Source organism: Bubalus bubalis, chromosome 18 (assembly GCF_019923935.1).
Source record: "Bubalus bubalis isolate 160015118507 breed Murrah chromosome 18, NDDB_SH_1, whole genome shotgun sequence".
Lineage (NCBI taxonomy): Eukaryota > Metazoa > Chordata > Mammalia > Artiodactyla > Bovidae > Bubalus > Bubalus bubalis.
In genome coordinates, this window is record NC_059174.1 from 16,414,330 (window position 1) to 16,434,666 (window position 20,337).

General features: G+C 39.7%; 1 protein-coding gene across 4 annotated transcripts in view; it reads right to left on the reverse strand.

Annotated features, from left to right (window-relative positions):
* Positions 1-4,331: 4,331 nt before the first annotated feature.
* Positions 4,332-20,337, reverse strand: part of SIAH1 (siah E3 ubiquitin protein ligase 1) — a 32,236-nt gene continuing 16,230 nt past the window's right edge. For 2 of the 4 annotated variants that reach the window (XM_044931217.2, XM_025268608.3), the window contains exon 2: positions 4,332-6,283. In XM_044931217.2, coding sequence (XP_044787152.1) covers positions 5,433-6,281 — 849 coding nt within the window. In that variant the 5' untranslated portion in view covers positions 6,282-6,283 and the 3' untranslated portion in view covers positions 4,332-5,432. Of the gene's footprint in view, positions 6,284-7,667; positions 8,514-8,792; positions 10,947-20,337 lie in introns of those variants that run through there. The other 2 variants (XM_006043879.4, XM_044931218.2) reach the window with 2 other exon arrangements.

Genomic DNA, 20,337 nt, shown 5'->3' on the forward strand with positions numbered 1-20,337 from the left:
CACAGGCTATTTAGAATTAGCCAGAAAAATTACCTGGACAAACTGGACAAAGCAAATATCCAATGCTAGGGACCTGGCTAAAATTATAGTCAATTTTCACAAAAGTTACCCAAAATTATGTATTTCCAAGATTATTAAAGTGAGGACATGCTTAGATGATCATGTGATGTGTGTGAGGGTGAGAGAGTTACATAATTACATGACCCCAAATTATATGATTTCAAAATAAATGTGTGTAAACACATGTAAATACACATAAAGAATTAGGAAAATGAAAATGTTTGTAATCATCTCTGAATGGATAAAACTACAGATTCTTGTGTGTACCAAAGTCTATACATTAAACATATACTGCTTTTACAATAAAAACATTTTAAAATATTTTAAATATAAAATGATATACTGCCACAAAAATATATTAAATGAGGAGAAAAAGTCATTTTTCTAGTATGCATGCCAAGAGGAATCAACCTGGATGGATATCTACTACTGTGGGCAGGAATCCCTTAGAAGAAATGGAGTAGCCATCATGGTCAACAAGACAGTCTGAAATGCAATACTTGGAGGCAATCTCAAAAATGACAGAATTATCTCTGTTCATTTCCAAGGCAAACCATTCAATATTACAGTAATCCAAGTCTATGCCCCAACCAGTAACACTGAAGGTGAAGTTGAATGGTTCTACGAAGACCTACAAAACCTTTTAGAACCAACACCCAAAAAAGATGTCCTTTTCATTATAGGGGAATGGAATGCAAAAGTAGGAAATCAAGAAACACCTGGAGTAACAGGCAAACTTGGTCTTGGAGTACTGAATGAAGCAGGGCAAAGGCTAATAGATAAGAGTTTTGCAAAGAAAACGCACTGGTCATAGCAAACACCCTCTTCCAACAACACAAGAGAAGACTCTACACATGGACATCACCAGATCAGTTCAGTTCAGTTGCTCAGTCGTGTCCGACTCTTTGCGACCCCATGAATCGCAGCACGCCAGGCCTCCCTGTCCATCACCAACTCCCGGAGTTCACTCAAACTCACGTCCATTGAGTCGGTGATGCCATCCAGCCATCTCATCCTTTGTCATCCCCTTCTCGTCCTGCCCCCAACCCCTCCCAGCATCAGTCTTTTCCAATGAATCAACTCTTCGCATGAGGTGGCCAAAGAACTGGAGTTTCAGCTTTAGCATCATTCCTTCCAAAGAAATCCCAGGGCTGATCTCCTTCAGAGTGGACTGGTTGGATCTCCTTGCAGTCCAAGGGACTCTCAAGAGTCTTCTCCAGATGGTCAACACCAAAATCAGACTGATTATATTCTTTGCAGCCAAAGATGGAGAAGATCGATACAGTCAGCAAAAACAAGACTGGGAGCTGGCTGACTGTGGCTCAGATCATGAACTCCTTATTGCCAAATTCAGACTTAAATTGAAGAAAGTAGGGAAAACCACTAGACCATTCGGGTTTGACCTAAATCAAATCCTTTATGATTATACAGTGGAAATGAGAAATAGATTTAAGGGACTAGATCTGATAGACAGAGTGCCTGATGAACTATGGACAGAGGTTCGTGACATTGTACAGGAGACAAGGATCAAGACCATCCCCGTGGAAAAGAAATGTAAAAAGCAAAATGGCTGTCTGAGGAGGCCTTACAAATAGCTGTGAAAAAAGAGAAGCGAAAAGCAAAGGAGAAAAGAAAAGATATAAACATCTGAATGCAGAGTTCCAAAGAATAGCAAGGAGAGATATGAAAGCCTTCCTCAACGATCAATGCAAAGAAATAGAGGAAAACAACAGAAGGGGAAAGACTAGAGATCTCTTCAAGAAAATTAGAGATACCAAGGGAACATTTCATGCAAAGACGGGCTCAATAAAGGACAGAAATGGTATGGACCTAACAGAAGCAGAAGATATTAAGAAGAGGTGGCAAGAATACACAGAACTGTACAAAAAGGATCTTCACGACCCAGATAATCATGATGGTGTGATCACTCACCTACAGCCAGATATCCTGGAATGTGAAGTCAAGTGGGCCTTAGAAAGCATCACTATGAACAAAGCTAGTGGAGGTGATGGAATTCCAGTGGAGCTATTTCAAATCCTGAAAGATGATGCTGTGAAAGTGCTGCACTCAATATGCCAGCAAATTTGGAAAACTCAGCAGTGGCCACAGGACTGGAAAAGGTCAGTTTTCATTCCAATCCCAAAGAAAGGCAATGCCAAAGAATGCTCAAACTACCGCACAACTGCACTCATCTCACACGCTAGTAAAGTAATGCTCAAAATTCTCCAAGCCAGGCTTCACCAGTATGTGAACTGTGAACCTCCAGATGTTCAAGCTGGTTTTAGAAAAGGCAGAGGAACCAGAGATCAAATTGCCAACATCTGCTAGATCATGGAAAAAGCAAGAGAGTTCCAGAAAAACATCTATTTCTGTTTTATTGACTATGCCAAAGCCTTTGACTGTGTGGATCACAATAAACTGTGGAAAATTCTGAAAGAGATGGGAATACCAGACCACCTGACCTGCCTCTTGAGAAACCTATATGCAGGTCAGGAAGCAACAGTTAGAACTGGACATGGAACAACAGACTAGTTCCAAATAGGAAAAGGAGTACATCAAGGCTGTATATTGTCACCCTGCTTATTTAGCTTATATGCAGAGTACATCATGAGAAATGCTGGGCTGGAAGAAGCACAAGCTGGAATCAAGATTGCCGGGAGAAATATCAATAACCTCAGATATGCAGATGACACCACCCTTATGGCAGAAAGTGAAGAGGAAGTCAAAAGCCTCTTGATGAAAGTGAAAGAGGAGAATGAAAAAGTTGGCTTAAAGCTCAACATTCAGAAAACTAAGATCATGGCATCTGGTCCCATCACTTCATGGCAAATAGATGAGGCAACAGTTGGAAACAGTGTCAGACTTTATTTTTTTGGGCTCCAAAATCACTGAAGATGGTGATTGCAGCCATGAAATTAAAAGACACTTAGTCTTTGGAAGGAAAGTTATGACCAACCTAGATAGCATATTGAAAAGCAGAGACATTACTTTGCTAACAAAGGTCCGTCTGGTCAAGGCTATGGTTTTTCCAGTGGTCATGTATGGATGTGAGAGTTGGACTGTGAAGAAAACTGAGCGCCGAAGAATGGATGCTTTTGAACTGTGGTGTTGGAGAAGACTCTTGAGAGTCCCTTGGGCTACAAGGAGATCCAACCAGTCCATCCTAAAGGAGATCAGTCCTGGGTGTTCACTGGAAGGAATGATGCTAAAGCTGAAACTCCAATACTTTGGCCACCTCGTGCGAAGAGTTGACTCATTGGAAAAGACTCTGATGCTGGGAGGGATTGTAGGCAGGAGCAGAAGGGGACGACAGAGGATGAGATGGCTGGATGGCATCACCGACTCGATGGACAAGAGTTTATGTAAACTCTGGGAGTTGGTGATGGACAGGGAGGCCTGGTGTGCTGCAATTCATGGGGTCGCAAAGAGTCGGACACGACTGAGCGACTGAACTGAACTGAACTGGATGGATATACACTGCTTGTTGATCTGCTCCCTTTTACAACAAAAACGGCTATACAAGCACACATTACAATCAGTTCAAAAAATAATGCTAATGTAGGAAAGAAACTTCCTTCCTGAAAATGGTTAACAGAAGTAAACTGTTACACCCAGAATTGGTGGTAGAGTGAGGGGTTGGGGGAGGAGAAGTCCAAATTATTTTTTAATTGACTTTCTACGTTTCAGTTCAGTTCAGTTTCTACCTATAGGGTACCCATAAAACCCACACAAAATAAAATGATCTCTAGCCAATCAGAGGGAAATTTCCGCATCTTTCTAGGTGCTTCAGGGTAACTAGCAACAGTTAACTATATGGTGCTATTACAGGTATAATAAGAGTATCTAACATTTGTTGGGTGCTTATTAAGTGCAGAGCACTGTCCTTGGTAACTTGTATCCCTCCCATTTAACCCTTGAAGGTAGCTACCATAATTAACCCCATTTTACACACTAGTAAATGGGGGTGCAACATCACACAGCTGATTAGTGAGTAAAGGCAGCATAGGCATGTAGGTCCCTGAAGTCTGGCTGCAGAAGCCAGGCTCTAACCACTAGGCTGTAAAACACTAACTCATTTTTTTGTTGTTAAAGGGGTGTGGGGGTTGGGGGTGGAGAGTGATCAGTATTTTAACTAATTGGCCTCCTAACAGTTACAATAATCAAAATGAAAGCTAGAGAAAGTAAGAAAACAAGACTCTCTAGTCCGAACGGAGGCCATAACCCATTCTTTTGCTTATCTTCAAACATGAGCTAAAGCAGACACGTAAGAGTTTTTAATTTGCCAGATATTCTTTTAATGAGAATTATAAAAGACCAAAAACATTTTTTTGCAAACTGCCTGTTTTTTAACAAATGATTTGCTTTTAATTACAAATACTGTGTGAGACGATGCCTTCTTTTGCAAAACCAATAAATACAAGAACAAATTTTAAACATATGTGATTTGTCCAAGATATGTGGGGGGAGGGGGGAGCCTGATTTTTTTTCCCCAGTATTTAAAAAAAAAAAATCAGTACTCCGTAACCTACAAAGAATAAGTTTGAAGGTATGAGTCAACTGGAGAAGAGAGGGAGACCATTTTATAGCTGCTTTAACTAGCTTCTGATAATTCTTCTGATGTTATCTTTCCTTTCTGAAACTCATATCTTCACGAAACAGTTGAATTTAAAATATTTCTAATGAACTGATTAATGGGGGAAAAGAAAATATGTATCGAACACATGTATAAATTTTACCATCAACAATTATGCATATCAAAAAGACACTAACTTTAAAAGGTACAAAAAAAAGTGAGGAAAAACCTGAATTACAGAAAAGAAAGTCAAATTTATTTAATGAAAAACTAGAATTAATAAAAATTAGCAAATACACACAGAAAAAAAATATACACACACAGCAGCACGATGTATTGACTCACAGAGGGAAAAGCAGTGGTCCAAGACCACTCAACATGGCTTGTCAGTTAAAGGAAAAAACCCAAACATACTCACACGCGCGCACACACACACACGCACAGGCACACAAAAAACAAGAACCCAGTATTTTTCAACGGTACACTCAATCTACAACAAACACAAATTCAGAATTATTTTACAATGCTTCCTTTCTTAATACAAAAGATGCCCATCTTGGGTGTATATATATATATATATTTATTTTTCAGTGGTTTACTGTTGACTTATTTTTAAATATATTAGTGTTATTACATGCAACTGTTTCCTGTATTTAACAGCCTTTCCTTTTATTTACCTTCATGTGTCTAGGTTCCACCTACCACAAGTTTTTGGTTGGTAGGCAGACAGGTGCCTTATTCTCTGTGAAATTGAATGCAATGGTTTTAAACACTGGCCAGAAAATGTCTGATTGCCATTTCAACACATGGAAATAGTTACATTGATGCCTAAATTGCCATTTTCTGCAAAGAGCTGTGCAATGCTGGTGTCAAAGACTAGGCAGTCACTATTCATAATGGCTGTTGCAATTCCCTCATGAATAGATCGAGGAGTGGCTTCCCAAGTCAATCGCCGCCTATGACCATTTAGCTCAAGTCGATAAGCAAAATTTTCAGCTTGCTTGCGTGTTCCTATCAGCTGTACAATTGCGAAGAATTGCTGGTGACCATCATATTTTTCCTGTTTCTCCAAGACCAACATGAAATGAAAGCCAAAACAAGACTGCATCATCACCCAGTCAACAGCACCAGGAAGATTAATGTCTGTAGCAAGGAAAACTATGTCCTCTCCCTGCAGGGTTGTGATGGACTTATGCTGATGCATCAGATGCGGCATGACAGCATCCAGAGAGCCTTGCCATTTACAGGAAGCACCAGGGCACGGACAGGAGTAAGGCCTAAACTCACAGAGCTCTTCGTGGTCTGCTTTTTCTGTGTGTGGCAGAGTTATCTCACATCCAGAAGAGGCATATTTACAAGGGAAAAGGACTGAATTGGCCACTTTCTCCATAGCCAAGTTGCGAATGGATCCCAGCGGGCCCCGGCAAGTCGGACAACATGTGAGCTTTGGGCGACAGTTGCTACAGACGAGATGGCCACTCTGGCACTGAAGAATGGGTGGTAACACATAGTCGAAGCAGACCGGACACTCGAAGAGACTCGCCAAGTCATTGTTGGAGGCAGTTGTGCCCGTCAGGGCAGGCACCCTCTGGGACGGCGCACACTTTGAGGTTCCAGTAGGTAATGCTGTTGCAGTCTGACGGCTCATTTCTGTAATAAAAAACACAAATAAAAGTATAAGGAGGCAGGAGAAAAATAATTACAACTCTAACATGTTTTATATAAATAACATTTACTTGCCAAAAATACTTAAGTTTAGTGCAACATTTACTGTAAGCAAAATAAAGGAAAACAAACAGGGTTTAAAACAACATAGATTACACGAAATATGTGCACTGTACATTGGATAAAATCTGTTTCCACAATGGTCCAGAGCACATTCCCTTTTTCTAAAAAATGTTAAAAAATCATCCTTGAATGGACTACATGCAATGAACGCTAAAACAGAAACTTGGATCCTAAACAACTAAGGAACACTGTATAAATAGTTTAAGTTCAATGAAATCAGTTTTGACTGGAATTTCCCCTGCCTCTCTGTGTTCAACTGCCCTCCTCATTCTATTTCTTCCCCATTCTTAAGTCAGCTGTTGACAGCCTCAGTGAGTTATACATGATCCAAAGGATCACCAGGGTACTGACTTTTGATTACTCTTTCTGATGGTGAATATTATCTGCTCAAGAGATCTATTTGGGGAAAGGAAGGTCTCCTGCCATCCTATCATTCATCGCCATGGAATGTTAACACCAGCTAGATCTTAATCTTGTTTCCTACTGATCTGTGACCCCCTTCAAAAGTGAGGAAGTATATAGGAGAAATAGAGGGCCACCTTCTAAAAGATGTGAGTATGGTATTCAGAAGTAAATCATTCTGTCCTACTTCCATTCTATAATATAAATCAGGTATAATTTGCAAAGAGGAAGGAGAGTCAGGAAAAGATAAAGAATAAAGATAAACAGTATCAGAGAGACTCACACAACATTAGGGGTGAAGGACAGAGTCAACAGGTAAAGAATTCCTTATATTGTATTATAGAGTTCACCACTGTTGCTCAAGCATTCATCAGCACAGTACTAAACATTATTTAAGAAATAAATGCCATCTGGAAGAAATGATCAACAATGTTAACTAACCTGTCAAGCTGAATTAAAGCTAAAACAAGCACCTTTTCCCAGGATATAGTGGGCTGCTTTCTTGGGGATGACAAAAAAAATCAGTCCATTAATGTCCTAAGAGTATATACTCAATAACCACAAGCCATATTTCTACAAAATCAAAATTTGACAACTCCTAAAAGTTAATGTTTCCTTAATTATAATTGTTATTCTGTTGGAAAAGAATTTAACGTTGAAAAAAATAATGCTGGTTATCAATGAGACCACATAAATGCAATTTGGGTTCTATTACTCATAGATAGGGCGTCCCAGGCAGCTCGGTGGTAAAGAATCCACTGGCCAAGGCAGAAGACACAGGTTTGATCCCTGTCGGAAAGATCCCCTGGAGGAGGAAATGGTAACTCAACTCCAGTATTCTTACCTGGGAAATTGCCATCGACCAAGGAGCCTGGTAGGCTACAGTCCACGAAGTCACAAAGAGTCAGACCCCATGTACTGATCGACTGAGCACAAGCACATAATCATAGATTACTCAAGGACAGGAAGCTTAAATGGGGATTGAGAGTGAAACCTCTCCCCCAGGAAACCCCAAAACAGATCAATCCACTGTCACTAAAGAAATATTCTAGAGTCAAGGGGAAACAAAAGTATCACAAGAATTCTATCATAACATGGCTCATTCACATGGATTTAAGACAACAGGAATCAATTCCCATCACTGAAGCCCTGTATAAACAACCAAAGTGTTCAGCCCAACAAAAACACTATAAAGGAACTCTCATGAAATCCAGTTTACCCCTGAGATTTTTTTCTGCATATGATGATCCATGCATTTTATTTTAGGTCACTAGTAAAACAATGGCTTAGCATTGCCAAAGTGTCCCGTATGTATGCTTATTTCATGGTCCATTTTATGCAGCTCATTTAAGAGAGCGACATAATAACTGGGAAGTGATTCCCTGGGCACAAAATCTAAGCCAATGTCTTTCAAATCACTAAACCAAAACCAGCTGGTCACTAAACTCAGTTTGTATTCAACATAATATAACTACTAAGCAAGAAAAATATTACTGTTTTAATTTTTTGACGTAGCAAAAGTTATACATTTATCAATAGCCCAGACTCACGTTACAATATACATTATTATTTTTCCAAACGTACAAAGCACAACTTAAAATTCCTATTCGAAGTGTGAAAACAAGTAAAATATGGCTTCTATTTCTGGTGAATTTAAGTATTACAGGACAGTAGCTGCTAAAACTTCCCAAAGCTTGGAAGGTGGAACTCACTCCATCTTCACACAGAAAAATAATCCAAACACATCACAGCAGCCGTGAAGTAGGAACCATGGACTGAAGTGTCTGGACAGTTCTGCAGCAGTCATGACATAACCTGAAGTTTGGTTTAAATGGAGAAAAGCACGGCTGATCAAAAGAACATCACTGCCAGGTCAATTTTGTTGCAGCAATTCCCTGGTCCTTTTCAGAGGCTCAAAACAACTTTCCCGTTTCACAGTTTAAGCAACACAGTCTCTTAATAGCAATACCTTTTCTCTTCCTTGTCCCAGATGCTGGTAAACAAGTGAGCAAGACGCCTCTCCAGGAGTACAGAAAAGGTAAGGGAGACTTCCCAGTCATAAGTCAGAGAGCTCATAGCCTTTCCCCCAGAAGCAAAGACAACTTGCAACAGAGGGCTCTCCTGGATACCTTCTGTTCCTAAACATGTCCCGGATCTAGTTTTCAAAAGAATGCACATGCCCTACTCCATACACTCCATTCACTCCTCAGAAGCACTGGCTACTGAAGAAGAGAACTGATGCCCCTTCCTGTTCCAAAAGGAGTCAACCACACCTCCCCAGGAGCTCAAATTCGCCTGCGTCTCCAAAAATGGGAGCCATTGCTGAGCTGTCCTCTGCTGGGCCCTAAACCTTCGTCTGTCTCGGAAGTCTGTCTTCCCCAAATTCATCGGCTAGGCTCCTGCCAGCTCGGTGAAGAACAGGGCTGAAGGGTGCGTAGAGGCGACTGGTCGACTACGTGCGCTCTCGGTGCCAACTCGAGCTACTACTGCAGGATCCGGCTCGCAGCTGGAAAGCCTGCGCCAACGCAGTGCCAGGGGGCCGCAGGCTCTGTCTGCACAGGGCGGCGGCTGCCGCGGCTGGCGAGAGGCGGGGCGGCGGCGTACGGGGGCGGGGCTTAAGGCTCCGCCCCACTCTGTCTGGGGCTCCCAAGCGGCTCCTGGGCAAGGAGGGCTCAACTCCCACCCAGGCACCCAGCCGAGTAAAACCCGGCGTAAAACCCCGCGATCCTCACTCCCCGGCGATACTGCACACGCCATCAGCTTACTAGAAGCTGAAACACTCCATTTCTGTAGGCCCAAACAGTAGGATATCGGCAATTTTGCATGGTTTCAACCCAAAAGTCTACACAGAATATATGGGAAATACGCGACCAGACAAGCATCCCTGCACTATACTCCGCCAGTTAACCCTGCGGACGCTAGATTTTTATAAAGTAAAAGCATTCTCCCTACTTCAATAACTATTTAACTGGCGTTAACTACCTTATCTCAACTGTAACTCACTTCTCCATTTTTACCGCCGTCACCACCTTAAACTCCTTTTCCCTTCGAGAAGATTTAGTGAGAGTAGTAAGCACACATAACCATATTAAACCCCTGCTTTAACCTCCAAATTTAGAATTTATTCTCTTCCCACTCTAGGAAAACCATCTTAAACAGACTTATTAAACAGAGTAGCTTGTTTTGTTTTTAAATAAGCATTACCCTTGCCCCAATAAAGTCCAGGGCCTCCAATCTGCATTGCGTCAGCTCAGGCATTCAGAGGTTTAACCTGTCATTACATCATGCTTAGTGCAGCCTTTAAAGGCACCAAGACCTGGAGTGGGGTGTGAACCCTGTGCTGTAAATTGGCCATTTTCAGCATAAAATTTTAACTCTTAATCACTTCCCCACCCTATTAATAGTGTGTTCAATCACCTCAATGTCATTTTGGTATTAGACTACAGAAAACATCATTAGGAATAGAAATATAACTGAAAAGTCTGTTCATTGAAAAATATAAATTACGATAATCTGTTTTAATTTTCTAATACATATTCATTATAGATAGGTCTCAGGTTTCTAGAGCAGGAGACTTCAAATGTTTTAGAGCAGAAAAACTTCAGACAGATTTAGGACAGAGTCCAAATGTGTAAAAACAAGTAAAAGGGATGACATTTCTCAAGCAAAAAAATGTTTTCCCAAACTTCCAAAGAACCTATACAAAAAGAACCTGTATACAAAGAACCCATATCCAGATCCTTACAACACCATCTAAAAATCAATCTGCGGACAAACCTCTGAATAAGCGAGTCAGGACAGTAAAAATGGAAGTGTTCTGGAATCATCTACACTTGAATTCAAACTCAGTCTTCACCACCTGCTCAGCTGTAAAACTGGGACAGTATTTCTAGCCTTGCATGGCTTTTGTCTGGATTAAGGAAGATGGGTAAGTTATATATATATATCATAGGTAGTACATATTCCAAAATATGTAAGTGCTCACTTACAGAATTCCAAAAGTTGACTTGTCTGGCCTAAAGTCATCAATTAGTTAGAGACCGAGAACTTGTGGGCTCCAGATGTATACTCTAAAAGATGCCTTTAGCTTTAGTAAGGTTATCAAACATGTCTGCTGCTGCTGCTGCTGCTGCTAAGTCGCTTCAGTCGTGTCCGACTCAGTGCGACCCCATAGACAGAAGCCCACCAGGCTCCCCTGTCCCTGGGATTCTCCAGGCAAGAGTACTGGAGTGGGGTGCCATTGCCTTCTCCATCAAACATGTCTACCAAAGAGCAACTACCATTTTAACTAATTTTTAGCACAATATAGTAGAATTTCTCGACTAGGTAGAACATTTATTTAAACTGGTTTTATGAGATAAATTTTTACAAAAACTACATTACACTAAGACAAGCCCCCAGAATCCAAAGTTAGCAAAATTCCAAAATTTATCAAGAGTCCACTATTACTTACCCGTTCTAAAATAAAGCTTACATCTCAGGCCCCATTTGGTATAAAGTTTAAATAGACTTTAATTTAAATACAAACATTTTAGAATCAGCCTTTAATGTTGCCTTAGTAGCCTTAGTAACTTTAGAGCATTTAACCATTGCTATGCCACAGTAACAAACTTACCACTTAAGTAAACAGATTCAAACTTTTAGTCTCAATTTAGTCTCAATAGGAACCTTTTTTCCTATTATAAATTATAAATAACTAATGAACAATTTCTCTGATTAATCATAACCTTGTGCCTGGGCATTTTAATGAATATACAACAATGCCGTGCCTTTCATTTTCTTGCAGTTTACAAATGTTACCATGATGTGCAAATAATGGCCCCCCTCAAAGATGCCTACCACAAAATTAAAACTATGGCAAGTCTCCTTAAAAATTCAACAGCTTAAAACGCTAAGTTAAAAATCAAACTTCATTACAACACAATAATGCCGGGGGGCGGGGGGGTGGGGGAATCAAGCAATCTATTTTTAGTTTCCAGAACTGTACCTTACTAATGGTAATTTTTAAAAAACTGTACATAGTATTTTCCTAAAAGCTCTTTTCCTGAAGATAATTCAGAAAACGTTGTAGCCACAAAATAAGATGTATATATCCAATAAAATAACGATCTGAAGTGGGGGAAGTCCAGGACAAAAGACCTGATAGAAGACGTAGAAGCAGAAGTCTGAACAAAGGTGATGACAGCAGATGGAGAGGAAAATGCAAACCATAACTTAAATGTATAAAGCGTATCTGTTTTTTACTCCCTAAATCACTGTATTTTGAGGCTTCTATACTTAGTAAAAAAACAAACAAAACAAAATACTTAACCAGAACCCACTAGGCACTATGCTAAATACCAAACTGTGATAAGAGATGAAATGCAAAGTAGAAATGAGATCCTGGAACTCTTAAGCTCTGCTGATAAGAATGCAAAATAGTTATCACCATATCCTCGTCACTGCAGAAAGTCCCACTGGACAGCATAATTCTATATTCTAATTTTACTTCACTATTTTCCTTATTATTTTTATTTCACAGTGAATCTAACCTCAAAATGAAATTAACCTCAAAATGAAACCATAAACATCTCCCAAAACAAGGCAGGTCAAACCTCAATCTTAACAATCTGAAGCTCTTGCATAAATTGCACAAGTGCAGAATTTTAGTCATACCATTTACCCCTAAGAATTACATAAATCCTGCTGTCTTCTGATAAGTAACTACAAAGATCAAAAACCTAACCTCACTTTTATTCTTGTTCCTCTGGTTCCTCTGCAAGTAACTTTTCTACCCTAACAGGTGGCTTCTAGGACTCTCTCTTTGGAAGAAATTTTCATCAGAACATCTAGATGTATATCATCGGCACAAGCCAAACAGAAAGTATTTTCAATCTCAAGACAAATCTTTCACCTTTGTGGACCTTTCCTCTAATTGTTCTTTTTTAACTCTTACCATTACTCAGTTCTTTTCTTCATATAATTCTGATACTAACTCTCCTGAATCTAACTTCAAAAGTCTTAACATATTTTTTCTCATCATTCTGATCCTTCCTTTGTACTGCATTCCAAGAGAACTCAAGTTCTTATTCATAAATTTGGTTTTGCTAAGGTTACCGATCTCCTGATATGCTAAAACATTTAATTATATAGATACCCTCAACCTTCAACAAGGGAGCAGAGTATGATGGAAGGAACGACTGCTTCCCTTTCCTTTCCCTGAAGTTGGAACGGCCACATAAATTCAGATTGCACTGCTCTCGTTACTTCCTTAACCTCTCTATTAAAGTTTCCATGTTTAATTTTCATGTCCCTCACTGAAGCGTCACTCTTGGTTAGTGGTTTTGTTCTCACTGCGATAACCTAAATGGTTCCAGGGTCAGCAGACTAAATAAATAAGGAGACAGAGAAGGGACTTTTCTTCCATTCTCACTAAAACAGCTCCCCTGGACATTCATTAACAAGCATCTGTATGTACTAGCTATTGTCCTCAATGAGCTTCCAAGTCAAGCATTTATCCCCCATGTTATAGAAAAGAAAATGGATTTCAAATAAATTTCAGATCACAGAGCTAGTTTTAAAAAAAAAAAAAGGAGCCGAAGAGCTATGTGACTAAGGAAGACTTTAGAAGGGGTGTAAATGGCATCCTAGGCCAACAGACATTATACAAAAATTTTAGACTTGGAAAAGATCTTAACCAACTCTCTCATTTTCAGAAGAGAAAAATGACACAGAAGAACTTGCTAAATGTCATATAAAGTAGGTCAGTGTTCTAATCTGGGCAATGTTATAATTTCCTAGATCCTTGTAAAGCAGATATTCTTTGGACATTTTCTAATTCAACTTGAAAAATTAACCTTTTCTGAATTTAAGTTTAGTAAGATTCAACTATCTTTTGCTTTCCCTCCCAACACAGAGGGATCCCCAATGTAGCCAGGAAAGAGTAAATTAAAAAAAGATGGGAGATAAGTAAGAGTAAGCACCTTAGAGGGGCCTTTCCTAAAGGCCAGATCACTCTTCTTACTGTCTTCATATTATCTCTTGCCATATGAAATTCACTTGCTAAATAATTTCTTACTACTTATTGTCTGTCTTCTGTCCTTTTCCCTCTCCTCCTCAATACCAGCTTTTCGCTGAAAACAGCAATTCTCAACCATTTTTGGTTTCAGGAACCCTTTGTACCAGTAATTGGCAAACTACAGCTGCAGGCCACTTGCCTGTTTTTGTAAGTAGTTTTACTGGAATACAGTTAAGCATATTCACTCACATCTAGGACTGTTTCCAAGGGTGGAGATGAAAAGACCCTATGTATGACTCCTAAGGTCTTCCCTGGTGGCTTAGTCGGTAAAGAGTCTGCCTGCAATGTGGGAGACCCAGGTTCAATCCCTGGGTCAGGAAGATCCCTTGGAGAAGGAAATGGCAACCCACTCCAGTATTCTTGTCTGGAAAAATCCCATGGACAGAGGAGCCTGGCGGGCTACTCTTTGGGGTCACAAAGCGTCCTTGGGGTCACTAAGAGACACAATTGAGTGACTAACACTTTTCACTTTCATGACTCCTTAAAGCCCTTTAAGCCTATCTGGCCATGTAAGAAAAAATTTGTCTTTACTGTTTTAAAGTTTTAAAAAATTGAGGATCCCAAGACAGCATTTTGTCAATGTGGTTTATATGTAGTAATTTTTACAATATTAGAAATTCAAGTCAAGAACTTTAAATGTTAAAATTAACATCACATTTTTTATATAACATGTAAAAATCTACATGTTAAATGTTTATGAAAAATATCTTCCATAATAGGGAGAAGAGCATCTATGTTTTATGTTTTTTGCAAATCTTTTTAATATGATACAGTAAGAAAAACAAAAGTTGGATATTTAATATCTGCTCAGTTGCAATGCAGGAGACCCCGGTTTGATTCTTGTGTAGGGAAGATCCTCTGGAGAAGGGATAGGCTACCCACTCCAGTATTCTTGGACTTCCCTTGTGGCTCAGCTGGTAAAGAATCCACCTGCAATGCGGGAGACCTGGGTTCAATCCCTGGGTTGGGAAGATCCCTGGAGAAGGGAAAAGCTACCCACTCTAGTATTCTGGCCTGAAGAATTCCATGGACTGTAAAGTCCATGGGGTCACAAAGACTAGGACACCACTAAGCAACTTTCACTTTCACTTTATGCAATTAATCTGTGAAGATACCATATGTCATGAAGCCTCTGGGAACCTCACTTTACTTTCATGTCTCATTATTATGAAAAACAGCTTTGACCCTCGAAGGGTCTTGAGAACTCCCAGCTTCCCTGACCATTAACTTCTCGTTCAGAAGCTCTGCAGAATATAAGCTTCATCAGAACAGACTTTGTTTATTGTGCTCTCTCTTCTATCTCCAGCACCTAGGACAGTACCCAGTCCAGACCAGGTACTCAAATATTTCTGAATGAATAAATAAATCAAGTACAACAGTATGAAGGATTAGCATGTATATAACCAGAGCTAACTCATCCCTGATGACTCCTTGGTAAAATACACCTGTTGCTTGATATAACCTTAAAGAGATTCACAATTGTGAATCTCAATTCACAATTGAGACTTACAATTTACTTTAAATAATATTTTAAAACAACACCATGCTTATCTTTGACAAAGGCGCAAAAGGCAACAACACAAGGAAGAAAAGAGAAGACTTCAACTAATGGTGTTGGAACAGCTGGGTATCCACAGGCAAAACAAAAGAAGAAATCTAGACACAAATCATACACCTTTCACAAATTAACTCGAATCACAGGCCTAGTAAAACATAAAACTATAAAAATCCTAGAAGATAACACAGGAGAAATCTGGAAGACCTTGGGTTTGGCAATGACTTTTCAGAAAAATCAAAAGGCATGAACCCGGAAAGATTCATCACCTAGACTTCAAAAGTAAAAATGTCAAGAGAATGAGAGGACAAACCACAGACTGGGAGAAAATGTTTGCACAAGACATATCTGATAAAGGACTGTCATCCAAAATATTGCAGAGAACTCAACAAGAAAATGAATATGCCAATTAAATGGCATGCCACAACTGCTGAAGCCCCCCGGCCTAGAGCCCAAGCTCCGCAACAAAAGAAGCCACCACAGTGAGAAGCCCATGCAAAGACTAGCCACCACTCGGCCCGACTAGAGAAAGCCTGCACAAAGCAAGGAAAATCCAGCACAGCCAAAAATGAATTAATTAAAAAAAGAAAAAGGAAAAATGTAGGCAAAAGACTGTAACAGACACCTCATCAGATATACAGATAGCCAAGGAGCATATGAAAAGGTGCTCCACATCATTTGTCATCAGGGAGATGCAGATTAAAACACAAATAAAATACTACCACACACCTTTTAGAATGGCAAAATCCAGGACACTGATAATACCAAAAGCTGATGGTCATGTGCAGCAACGATTCATTGCTGGTGGGAATGCAAAATTGTATAGCCACTTGGAAGGCAGTTTAGCAGTTTATTCAAAACTACACATATACCATGCTGCTGCTGCTGCTAAGTCACTTCAGTCATGTCCGACTCTGTGTGACCCCATAGACGTCAGCCCACCAGGCTCCTCTGCCCATGGGATTTTCCAGGCAAGAGTACTGGAGTGGGGTGCCATTGCCTTCTCCGACACATATACCATAAGATTCAGCAATCATGATCTCCAAAATCTACCCAAAGTAGTTGAAAACTTATGTCCACACAAAAACCTGCACATAGATGTTTATAGCAGCTTTATTCATAATTCCCAAGATGCGGCAGTAACCAAGATGTCTTTCTGTAGTGAACGGATAAACTGTGGTACATTCATACAATGGAATATAATTCAGAAATCCTAGAAAATAAGCTATCACGCCACAAAAAGATATGAAGGAACCCTAAATATGTACTGCTAAGTGAAAAAAGCCAATCTGAAAAGGCTACATGTTGTATGATTACAACTATATGACATGCTGGAAAAGGCAAAGGTATGGAGGCAGTAAAAAAAATCAGTATTTGCCAGAGACTGGGCGAGAGGGGATGAATAGGTGGACCACAAAGGATTTTGAGGGCAGTGAAATGATCCTGTATGCTATATTTGTGGGTACATTTGTCAAAACTCATATAGCACTAAGTTGTTTTTTTAGCCACTAAGTCGTGTCCAACTCTTTTGTGACTCGATGAACTAGACAGACCACCAGGCTCCTCTGTCCATGGGATTTCCAAGGCAAGAATACTGGAGTGGGTTGCCATTTCCTCCTCCAGGGGATCTTCCCAACCCAGGGCCCGAACTCGAGTTTTCTTGCATTGCCAGGTGGATTCTTTACCACTGAGTCATATGGGAAGCCCACAGCACTAAGAGTGAACCATTAATGTAAACCATGGACTTTGGGTCAAACTAGATGCCACATGTTGCAACGGAAGACCCACATGCTGCCCTGAAGATCAAAGACCTCACATGCTGCAACTAAGACCCAGCACAGCCAAGTAAATTTTTTTAAATATTAAAAAACAAACAAACAGATTTTTGGACATTAACTAAGATCAAGTATATGGAAACATTTGGTATATTACTAACAACACATGCAACAAATCACCAAATTAAAAAGACCCAGATTACCCAAGATTTTACTGGAAATTGTTGTTTCAACCTATTGTATTCATTTTCATAACCTCAGCCTGGGACAGTGTCTGAAATGTGATAAAGACAACAAAGTCTGCTATGATAGAAACTTCCAACTGACCACCTACCAACCTGTAAAGCATCATGTCAGGACTTCATACAGTCTATACTCATAAAGGCTGTATCTCCATTTTGCAGATGAGGAAACTGAAGATCAGAAAAATTGAGTAGTAATAAGAACAGAGCCAGACTGTCTGCTTTGTCCCTGAATCTTATTTTCTTTCAAATAACCCTAAGAAAAGTATGTATAATCTTCTCACTCTTACACAGAATATTACAACTTCACATCCAACTGAACTTCAATATTCATAAAAACTGACCAAAAAAAAAAATTCCCTAAATTCTTTAAATTACATCTGTAGTCATAGCAAGTAGTTGTGTTTGAATTTTTTGTATTAAAGTGGAATAACCTAACAGTCATTAAGCCATTAGACATTAAATCAAACCAAAGAATCAAGAAGAGAAGAGGAGAAAAATAAGAGTAAGAGAAGCAGGGTACTTCTCTGGCAGGCCAGCGATTAAGACTCTGAGCTTCCACTACAAGGATCCTGGGCCAGTCCCTGGTCAGGAAACTAAGACCGAACTAAGATTCCACATGCTGCACAGCAAGAATAAAAGAAGCAGAAGAGATTAAACAGGCGCTCAACCTTTTAGAGTCATACCACATATCACTAAAGAGAATTTTGGGGAACTCACTTGAAATTACTGAAACCATACCAGTCAGAATTACAACACAATCACTTCTGCAGTATCACCAAGACTCACCATGTCTAGATAAAAGCAGCCACATTCGCATCATTTAGTTACGTAAGTTTGAATACAACTGTTTACTAATCTGATTGGGCTTTATATTCTCTCAGGATGTAAAACTGTCACACATTCCAGTAGATCTTTGTTCTTTTGCTCCATCTTGATGTTAAACTATGTTTTCAAAATTCTTCCCTGTATTTTGTACCCAGTTTTACACTTTAACATACAACCAATCCATCTTCCCTTTCTTCTTGACAAGTAATGGTAGGTAAATACACAGAGAACAAAAATTTTAAGGCAGATCAACACTGGCAGTAACCTACAAAGAGTTGGTGATACTAAGCTAAACAGAAAAGAACACACAGCTTGAGAGATAAAGAAATTGAGATAAAAAGTCACACTGAAGAGTCTTAATACATTATATGATTGACAGTTCTTTACTACCTTTATAGAACAATGGAATATATAGGGGGAAATGCCGTATTAAAAAATTCATGGAGCCTTATTCAAACTAAATTACACTCCTTTGAAATAGTTAAAGAAGCTTTCCTGATGGCTCAGATGGTAAGAATCCAGCTGCAATGTGGGACACCTGGGTTTGATCCCTAGGTCAGGAAGATCCCCTGGAGAAGGGAATGGCTACCCACTCCAGTATTCTTTCCTAGAGACAAGGATGGACAGAGGAGCCCGGCAAGCTACAGTCCATGGGGTCACATAAGCATCATATCTGAAACTCTAGCCAAATCATTTTAGTTACTTTGAATAAGGATGTAACACATGAATTAACTTAGACTCTAAATTTCATCAAACTAAGATTCCATTTTCTGGGCAGGTACCACATTTCTCTACAAAAACTTTTCTGTTTTATTCTCTTGGGTTTAGTTATTTTAAAAACAGCATTAGCACATTCTCAATCCTCTGAATCCACCTGTTAGCCATGTAACTGAATGCTCCTGTCTACAGTTATGGTCACACTGGCTCCAAGTTAGTACTAACAGGACTCTAATTACGGGAAGTTAAAGAGAAAAATAGAAGGGGACCTAATACATGTGATGTATTTGTGTGAAGTGAAGCCCAGATGACATCATGGTTTTCACTGAAGCACTAATATACTGGTAAGAAAACACATCACGTGGTGACCACACTTATGGAATAACTTTGGTGTGCTCAACTCAAAAAGAACCTACAGCATAAGTCAATTCCATAAGTCATGTTTCAAGACTTCAGTTTTGCAGGTAGTAGTCAATACTTTCATAAATTAGTGTAATTTGAATTTTACTGGTTTTGCAGTTTTGTTTGTATTTAATTTGCAAGTTTTGAACTGTCACCAACATCAGACAGAGTTGATCAGATCCCTGGTTCCTGCTATGTAAACTGTCACTGACTCTACACACTCTTGGTTTTCCTGCCTCACCAGGTGCTCCTCAGTTTCCTTTGATTCCTGCTCTCCTCCCCAAACTCTAGATATTGGAAGTTGTCCATGGTCCACTTTTCTTCACTTTGGTAATCTCATTCACTCTTGTGTTTTTAAAATTTCACTGATACTGTCATGGACCTCAACATTTTTCCGTCCAGATTAAAAAACAAAAAAAATCTTCAAATTTGTCTTAAACTACGGATGTGTACACCCAGCTGTCTCCTAGACATTCCCACAGCTTGCGTGCATAGCCACTCAGTCATGTCCAACTCTTTGCAACCGCATAGACTGTAGTCTGCCAGACTCCTCAGTTCATGGGATTCTCCAGGCAAGAATACTGGAGTGGGTTGCCATTCCCTCCTGCAGGGGATCTTTCCAACCCAGGGACTGGACCTGGGTCTCCTGCATTCCAGGTGGATTCTTTACCATCTGAGCCACCAGAGAAGCTCCAGACATTTCTACAGGAGGGTGGTCAAAACTGAACTCCTTATCTTCTCCCAGAATACTCAACCAATAGCCTTCCTTTCACTTCATGGAAACTTCATCCTTCCAGATACTCATTTCAAAAGTCTTGAAGTCATCCTTGATTCTTCTCTACATATCACATGTGTAAAACCACCAGGAAATCTTGTACCTCCCTGAGAAATGAATCCAGAATCCAACTACTCCTCATCACCTCTACTACTATCGTATC